At 35.4% G+C, this 9,975-nt stretch overlaps 1 protein-coding gene across 1 annotated transcript in view; it reads right to left on the reverse strand.

Annotated features, from left to right (window-relative positions):
* The window catches only part of OTOGL (otogelin like), a 204,151-nt gene that overhangs the window by 104,904 nt on the left and 89,272 nt on the right, over positions 1-9,975 (reverse strand). The window contains exons 9-11 of the mRNA XM_025881365.2: positions 6,909-7,114; positions 1,231-1,358; positions 760-866 (exon numbers count right to left, since the gene is read on the reverse strand). Of these exons, the coding sequence (XP_025737150.2) occupies positions 760-866; positions 1,231-1,358; positions 6,909-7,114 (441 nt within the window). The remainder of the gene's footprint in view (positions 1-759; positions 867-1,230; positions 1,359-6,908; positions 7,115-9,975) is intronic.

The following is a 9,975-nucleotide window of genomic DNA, read 5'->3' on the forward strand; positions in this document are numbered from 1 at the left end:
ATAGGTAATCTATAGTAAGTTCCGCATGGATGAACATACTCGATGGTCTCACTAAATTTGTTCCCTAGACAACCATCTAGTCTAGGTGTTCCTAACCTGGGAGAAAATGTAAGGATTGGGTGACCTTGGATGGGATGAAAATTACATGTTTATTTTCACTAATCCCCAACTGACATTTAGCATTTTCTTCAATTACTCATATAGAAAACACATCACAACGTTCTTAGCAATATCCATGACCTTGTCAACAAGATATCTCATATCTCATTTTTAATGTTTTCATTTCTTATTACAATTGTTGCAAATATCCCAAATATTGTTCACACTCATCATTATGTCTAACAATAGTAGTTATAGTTAGACTTGAAAGGCATATAAAAAAACACATATATCATAAATTCATTTCTTTTACTATTTTGATAACTATTTCAATAATCGTTTCTTTTGTAACTTTCTGTGTTTGATTTTGTGCATTTCAAAACATTATTTTGAAAGGATGTGTTGACATCTCTAAACTCCAAAAGGGATCAGTGGTACAAACCATACTTAGGAATTGCTGTGTTCTGTTCATGCTGCTTCCATAAACCATTTAGTCCGTACATATTATCCAGCAAGCTTTTTATAGCTGTTAGTACGGTTTATGTTCTCCGTTTCCATTACACTTTGTGAACTGCTGAGAGGGCTACATTACAGAAGTGGTGTTTGCTCTTCTTTTTGGATAAAGAAAATTCAATTACGAGCGCTAATTATTTCACTTACTTGCAAAGATCATTAACACAGCTGGCAATATACAAATACGGATCAATATACTCATGGCAGCTCAGAAAAGGGAACTGCAACAAAATCTGACACTTGAAGAAGATGGCCTGTGTGGAAGAGAATGGCAGTCAGCAGAACATATTTAATGACACATGCGTACTCTCATTTTTTCTACTGATCTATTGGCAGGACCCTCCGTTCTTACCAGGAAAGGGAAGGTAATTTATGCTTATAGGTTTTAACCACCATTTTTCTAACTACCTATTTGCACAATGAATACTGCTCTCATGAAACTCATTACACTCACAATTTCTGAAATATCTTCAAGTTATTCTTGTTGCAGTTACATTCCCTGAATTTTACAGGGTTTAATCATGTCCTGTTTGCACTAAAAGTGCTTAATATTCAATATGCAAATACAATATATGTATATTATATCCAACATGCCCAAACTTTTCACATCAAATTTACCTCAAATGCTGGCATTCCGCTGGAGCATGGATTTGGAAAATCTGAGGGTGTGGGTACACATTTGCTGTCATCTGGAATTTGCACCAACCAACTATTTGCAAACATAGCAATGTCTTCTGTATAGTCCTCTATTTCACACAAACACACACACACACACACACAAATATGTGTATTAGCATCACTTTACACAAATACAGTTCATTAACATAAACTTCCTGGTCAAAAAGTTAAATTTAATACCTTTATAATTCCAATGACTGCTGGTGATATTAGACTATAACATTATGTTAGCATAAAAACAATACATTGAACAAAGTGTAAGTACCCAATAAAAGTTCCAGTCATTGAAGGGAAAAAGCAAACATCATTGAAGCAACACGAGGAAGGATTGAAAGTGAATGGTACAACATACACACCAGTAAAGCACTCATTAGCCTAAGTATGTTGCAGGGAGGAGAAAATACACCGAAAACCAAGAAACATAAGTAAAATTTGGTATGAGATTTTTCTGACAGCCCTCTCATTATATTTAATGTTAGTCAGAACCTTGCTAAAATCGTGGTTCCATTTTTGAGATACACAACAATAAAAAAACATCTTTTGTGGAGATTTCAGAAGACAGCCACACAAACAATGGAAGACTGGAAAAGACACGAAGAGAAGACGAAGAAGTGAATCCATTTCATCTGAATATGATCAACAGTGTTGCTAAACGTGCTCAAGACCGGTTGTTAATGAATCACAGATCTGTACTTCTGAAACAAATAACGCAACATATTTTAAGAAAAAAGAAAAAGAAGAAGATAGCAGGAGAGGAAGAATGAAGGGGAGTAAGTCAGAGGGGGAGACGAACCAGGAGAGATGATGGACTCTGAAAAACAAACTGAGGTTTCTGGAGGGGAGGGGGGTGGGGGGATGGGTTAGCCTGGTGATGGGTATTGAGGAGGGCACATTCTGCATGGAGCACTGGGTGTTATGAACAAACAATGAATCATGGAACACTACACCAAAACAAATTATGTAATATATGGTGATTAACATAACAATTAAAAAATTTAAAAAAAAAAGAATCCTGAGTCTATCCCAGCATTATGCAGAGGCAAGATTCAGGAGCTAGTATGCAGGCAGCGACAGACAGGCGGTTGGCGGTGAGCATTCTGCGTTCTCTGCTTCAGATCAAGTTTAAATCATTTTGGCACCTGGCCCAAAAACAGGTTCAGGGCCTCAGATGAAAATTAATCCTGCCCCACATTCAGACAAAGGTTGAATCTAAAATCTCAAAGACATAGCAGAACCAACAAGGCAACATCTCGAAGTTTCATCTAAGACAACTGTCAGATGTGAGCTTTAGGTTTCTCACCGCTTAGATTTATGCAGTCTACCACTGATGACAAGCTTCTGCACCACTAGAATAAGAAATCTCAAGCCAAATGTTTAACCACTCTCTCTCAGCATCTTCACGATAGGAACATGCCCACTCGTTAACACCAATTGTTGGGGAGATTGCGGGAGTTCATCTATAAGAATGCTCACTCTCTCAGTGTACAATCCCAAAATTTACTGTGGTCTGGAATCTGGCTTCCGCACTCCCCTGACTCCCCACCTCTTTCACACACCACCCCCAGACGCCCCTTCTACTCTTATCCCTGCTCGGTCTACTCCAGTCACAGTGGCCTTATACTGTTCTCCACTCAAGCCCATCCCCACCTTGCTCTTGCTTTTGCTCCCCATCCTTCAAAATTCCCTCCAATCTTCCCTCTGCTTTCTCCCTTACTTCATCTAGGTCTCTGTTTAATATGACTTCCTCAGAGATGTCTTCTTTGTTACATGATCTGGAATACCACCAAACACATACTCTTCTATTGCTCTTAATCTTTCCCAAATTATTTTTTTTATAGTCTTATTGCTCACCAAAATTTTATGTTAATTTGTTTCTATTTCTTTTGTCTTCTACATACAGAGCAACAGTTTGTCAAAGCTGCTCCTCTTGCTTATTCCTAGTTTAGTATCTGGCATGTAGTAGGTGTTCAAAATACATTTGCTAAATAAATGAATGAATAAAAGGGGGAGTTTCAAAATTTAAATAGATTATTAGAATCCTAAAGCTTTCAAGTTTGTCTGACCCACCTCATTATCTCTGATATTGTTGGAAATGTTACACACTGAACCAAGCATCAGCCTGGCCTAATATACTTTTTTTTAAAAAAGATTTATTTATTTATTTGAGAGAGAGAGAAAGAGAACGAGCATGAGTGGGGGTAGGGGCAGAGGGACAGAGAATCTCCACCTGACTCCCCACTTAGTACAGAGCCCCAGGCTGTATTAGATCCGTGAGATCATGACCTGAGCTGAAACCAAGAGTCTGATGCTCAACCGACTGAGCCACCCAGGTGCCCCCAGTGTTACTTTTAAGTAAATTAATAGTCACATTTCATTTCAAAACATCATCATTTTTGAAAAGTCTGTAGGACTGAAAATATTATCCAAAGGCCCACTGATTTCAGTATCTATACACAAATTTTAATGTAACTAAACAACCTGGACAGTCCCTTAGAGCTCACTTTAATTCCAGCTTATAACCACATCCTTAGCTATGTTTATGACATCACATTAATAAAAGAGTCACAAAAGTTGGTTATATATGAGACTTTAAATCCATTATCAATCAGTTGTGTGGAAGCCTGTGAAATTAAATTTAAAATGTTTCATATAATATACGCTACAAGTAAAGTAATTTCTTGTACATATTGGAACACTTTCTTTTTTTTATTTTTTTTTATTTTTTATTGTTATGTTAATCACCATATATTACATCATTTGTTTTGGTGTAGTGTTCCATGATTCATTGTTTGTTCATAACACCCAGTGCTCCATGCAGAATGTGCCCTCTTTAATGCCCATCACCAGGCTAACCCATCCCCCTACCCTCCTCCCCTCTAGAAACCTCAGTTTGTTGGAACACTTTCTAAGAGTGAAAATGAGGCATTATTAATTCCTACGTTGGGAAAAACAAGAGTAAACCAGGGCTTCTATTTTGATGTGTGGCTAGCTATAAACATGAATTATGGAACCAGAATCTCAATGAAGACAATCAATTAAAATATTTCTATATCTACAGAAACTCTGAAAAGCCTCATTTCTTTGTGAAGTCATCCTTGAAGAATAGTGGAAATGCAGGAAGAAATACAATTTTAATCACTGTTAAGAAACTATGCATTCAATGGCTTTCAATCAAACTACCTCAGTGCCTCTAAAGTTTTATCTAATCAGCAAAGGACAGGCTGAGTTTCAAAAAAATACTAGGCATGTTGAAGCTAAAGGTAATACACCTCATCTGTAGACATTTTCTTGCATTATTACAGAATGGGAGAAAACGGAGGGCAGGTTCTTGTCACATGCTTTTAAGTTATTGTGTTTGTTTTATTATTATTATTATTATTACTCTGCTTTACACTGTGCACCAAGTAAAACTATGAAAAAGCTGAAATCTCTCTTTAGGCTCTTCTGACCTACTTTGCAGGGTCCTTCTCGCCTTCTGCCAACTCAGCCATAATTCAGACCCCTTGCCTCCCGCCGGTCTTCTACCACCTAGAATCTGCTAACACTCTTCTGCATGCTGCCCAGTTATCTCACCATTTTATGTTCCAGGTTATTAAAGTTTGTCTGACCCTTAACTCAAATCCTTAGTTCAGTCCCTCTGCCTCTAGCAAGAGCAGATGTCTATGTTCTATCCTCACCTCTGTACCATGTTCTCCAGATGCCCCGGCGGAAGTTGCCCACATTGTCTTTTCTAACTCTAACATGGAGAACTGAATTGAGTATTGTTTTCTTCATGAAGCTTTGATACTCAAGAAAAAGAAATCAATAATGACCATCTCATTGGTCCGCCTGAGTCCAAAACCCTACTTCGTAATAGTCTCAAGATTCCAAGTTTGTGAATCCTCTCATTCTAAATATCCGACTGAAAACACTAGTTCATGATGATCTCAACACTATACATCTGTGTGGTGCTCACAGACTTTTTGAACACTTTCACTTACATTTTCTCATTTGACCCTCAAAGGCTAGGAAGCTCTCAGGGTCATTACTATTATCTTCATTTGTACATAGGAGGAAAATTGACTGCTTGGAACCCTGTTCTTTACTCTCAGTGCTAGTAAACTAATCCTGACGATGCATTATCCATCTTGGGTAAAATGTTTGCATTTTAACAAGGGCCTTTTAAAGCAATGTTTTTAATCAAATGTTTTCCTATTAGCTCCGTTCTAGGCTTATTGAGAACACTTGGAGATGATTATAAATTAGCTAAAATGTATTCAGTATTAGCTATGTACCAGGCACTGGATTAAATATTTACATGGATTATCTCATTTAATCCGTGCAACTCCATGCTATTATTATGTCATTAAATTTAGGAAGTTTAATATGGGGCAAAGCAGAATTTGAACCCCACAATCTGACTCCCAAACCCAGACTCTAAGTAGGACTCTCACTGTCTCTTAAAACACAACATAGGGGTGACACTTCTCTCTGAATTTTATACTATAAAACAAAAGTATGACATAGCACTTTTACAATTTAAAAGTCAGTTTCCAGATTAAAAGTCAGTTTCTCACACATTTATCGAAGCATGAAGTCAGTCAGATCTATAACCTGACCCTGACAATACCATTTACAAGCTGTGTTGCATTGGGCACATCCCCTTGTGTCCTCATTGTACAATTAAGAAAATGCCAGCCACCTTACAAGATGGTGTCAGGGTTGGGAATAATATAGCTATATGCCCATATTAACTGTTATTATAAATAGTATCGAGGTATATTATTATTATTAGTGACAACACTGTGAACTCAGATTATATCTCTATTTTACAGCAGAAAATAACTGAGCATCAGAGAGATTCAATGAGTTGTCTTAAGTTATACAACATGTAAGCGTTGGAGCAAGATTCACAGTCTGGTGTGCTGGTATTAAGAACATTATTCTTCTTTATTGCACCTTTAAGTGTGGACCTAAATCATAACTGTGTCCTATGATTGTCTTATTCTGTTTCCACTGCACACTAGTATCTCAATTGAAACAGAATCCATTTTTAACGGCTCACTGAGATTAGTTTCATGACTTAGTAGAAGTAGATGAATGATGATATGTACATCATTATACATGATAAAAAAAAAACTTTCCAAGTTCTTATTTAACTTTTATAAGTTCTGTTCACATTATTATCTTTACAAAACCATTATTTGGTAGTCAATAAATCCATTCCTATAAAGACTGGATGCAAAATATCTTTTGTCTAAAAGTATATAAATTTGTCTCAAATGGGTTTGAATCACTAAAATATAAGCCCAGACAAGGGAGGTGTCTTTGTTTTTTTTCACCAATGGATCCCAAGCTCCTACAACTGTGTCTAACATAAAGTCAATGCTCATTTAATATTTGTTACATGAGTAAGACTTGTATCTTAATTTAGTAAATGTAAACTAGCTTATGACTTTTCAGAATGACACAAACCTGTTTCTATTCAATCTTCACTTAAAATCACTATAGCAGGCAAGTGATAGTACCAATTTTACCCAACCTAGGATAAGTTGCACCCTTCTAGATACAAATAGCTTGATCAGTGAAGGAAGAAGACCTCAGAAGTAGCACACATTTCTTCCACTATACTTACTTACCTTGTTGGATGATGAAATCATCAGATTGAATGCCATTGTAGTTTCCACATAAACCACACGATTTCCCTTTATGTTCTTGAGACAGTTTGAGGTAAATTCCAGATATTCCATCCCAAGCCAATGAAAAACCAAAGGTTGTTTTCACCAAAATATAGTCAGCTAGTTTTTCGATGAAAACCTGCCCAATAGTCTGAGGCAATGTTAAACTTGAAAAATAAAACAAAGGTAATTTAAGAATTATGATGAAGAATTCATTACAGATGATCAATTTCTTTCTTGGCGACTGAGAATTAAATAAAAGATCATTATTATTCAAAATTATTGAATAAACTCTGCAGCTAGATTTCCCAAGCAAACATCTTAGAGGAAACCTCAACATTTTGGAAAAATTTAATATTGAAATAAAAAGACAAGCAATAATGGTACCTGTTTCCCCCATTGGTAAAGATCTTCTACATATAATTGGATGCTTCTTTCAACCAACAAAAAATACATTTCTGCTAAATATCAGCGATTTTATAAATCTGGAAAATAACCTTGTCTATTTAGAATAATAAGAGCTTAAATGTATTTATTTTTATCTAGAGAGTACAAGATAATCTAAAAATGCTGGTCAACAATTTCGAAGTAAGGAGAAACAATGGTGAAAATATGTAAACACACTGAATTCTGATTTTGTTTAATTTTGTTTTAAACTTGGCTATAAGGAAATAGGAGCTTCTATCCCCAAAATGTCACCTTAGTAGAAGTCATTGTTTTCCAAAAGAAAAATGTCTGGGCATGATTAATTAGAATTTACATTTTTAATGCTGCAAAGTACATTACTAGGAATATTAAATACTTTGTCTTACAGTATTACATAGGGGTTATGTTCATACTTTTTAAATTGGATAAAATTAAGCCTATTTAAACAAGAGTCACACTGAATATTTAAACTCCTGACCCAATGTCTAGCCTTTCCACTTTTCACAAACACGGACACATAGAAAGGAAGTGGGGAAAATGAGAGAACTGAAGAAAACTAAACAACTGGACATTTTAAAAGCCCACAGTAAGTCACCTAAAATACTTTTGAAAAATCACTGGTGTCCTTCCATCCACGAAAATTACAGAAAAGAGCAGGTGCCAGTAATTAAGAAGACACAAAGAAAAAATCATTTTTACTAAAATAGCCATGATAAATGAAACTTATAAACTATAATATGAGTGAGGAGGGAGGTTAGTTGGTACATCCATACATTTCTCTCAAAAACTTCAAATTAGTGAGTTCCTTTCCAGAAAGAGCATGCTCCAAGGAACAAAAACTATAAAATCAAACATACTCATTAACAAAGTGATAGTCCCCAAAGAAATAATTCAAAATATCTGCAACCACTTGTACAGAGCTGGTTGCAGATCATTTTTATGGAGAATTAGTTAAAAGAATAGGAAGATAACTAAACTTTACACTAGAGGATAAATATGACCCTAGTTAACTACTACCATAATCTATTCTTATTAAAAATTATAAGCATAGGAAATTCCTATTACATTCACAGTAAAAGTCAATATGAGTAATATCGTTTAAATTTGCAAGTTTATAAAAGCTATACTTGAAAAAAAGTAAATCATGTTTTATAAAGATATTTCTTAGCTACAGGATGTTAAGCGTATGTAGATACAGTTGTTCTGCTGTGGATATTTTTTGGTTTGGTCATTTGTCATTTGATTCTTTCATAGCAAATTTGATGAAACATATAATTTTTGAAAGTAAAAGGTGCCTAACTGTGATTATCCAGCTGTGTATAACATAAAAAGATGCCAGTATAGATGGGGGATAATAGTAAACATTAGATCATCTCCCATAAATTTAAGAAAAACTCCACACAACCTAGTCAGGAAACATTCACAATGCAAACTAAAATGAAAGTACAAATTAATGCTGAAAATTATTCATGGGTTCATATGTACCAAAACCCTTCATTTCACAGGTGAAAGAACCAAAGTCCAGAGAGGCAAGGTGCAATTTGTAGAGCCTTGAACATTTTATTTGATTTGATTTTGGTAAATACTTCTCTAACACCTGCTTTGAGTTAGGCCCTAGGCCGGGTGCTGCATTATTATAAACAAATTAGCTGAATAATAAGAAAACCATCCTCTTTCCATCATACAAATCATACCTAAATGGAATCTATCATACAAATGGAAATCCTCAAAGAAATATTTTCTCTGAGATTTAACAAAGAATTCGCATTCCTAAGAATCTACTTGAATGGCATTTTTGTTTTATAAAACATAATAATTTTTAAGGAGACCATTATGTTACCCCAAATCCCATATAAGGTATTCTAAATTACTACTTAAATTCAGCTCCAAGAAATATATATGCAATTGTATTATCTTCCCATTCAAAAGGCTCAGCTTTCTTTTCTAAGAAAATGAGAAGTACAGAACCCAAATGATCAAGAAAATAAGCATGAGAGAGGTGAGGGATTGCTTGGGGTCCACTGAGTGTGACAAAGCCTAGGTCAGTGCCTGGCTCCCTGGTGCTTCATCCAAAACCCTTTATGCTATCACCTTCTGCCCCTTGAGGAATCTAAACTGAGAAAAAAGTACATAGGTTGGTAAGGCCATTCTGCTGGAAAGAATCCCCAGGGTTTAAATAAATTCTAAATGATAGAATTTTTCCATCCCATATTTTACTTTTTCTGGCATAACTCAGCCAAGAAATATTTAAAATTGAGTAATTCTATAATTATTTAGATTAGAAGATGGATTATTCCACAATATTCCTACTTTACATATATAAAACCCTTCTTCAAACTAATAAACATCCCCTTCCCCGAAAGTCTCAGGTCTTATTCTTGGTAGCTAGGAAGGCAAAACTGGGCCTCTCTCTGATCTATTCAAGAAGTCCAATTTTTTATTGGCTCTGAGTCTTTGTCAGAACACTAATGGAAAGTCTCAAGTGACACCCAAACCTCATTCATACACATTTGGAAAAGACTTCCAAAGGTTTAGTTTTATTTTTAAGTTACTGTGAAGGAAGGAAGGAAGGAAGGAAGGAAGGAAGGAAGGAAGGAAGGAA

Source organism: Callorhinus ursinus, unplaced genomic scaffold (genome assembly GCF_003265705.2).
Source record: "Callorhinus ursinus isolate GAN/ISIS: 27379988/994484 unplaced genomic scaffold, GSC_fseal_2.0 scaffold14, whole genome shotgun sequence".
NCBI lineage: Eukaryota > Metazoa > Chordata > Mammalia > Carnivora > Otariidae > Callorhinus > Callorhinus ursinus.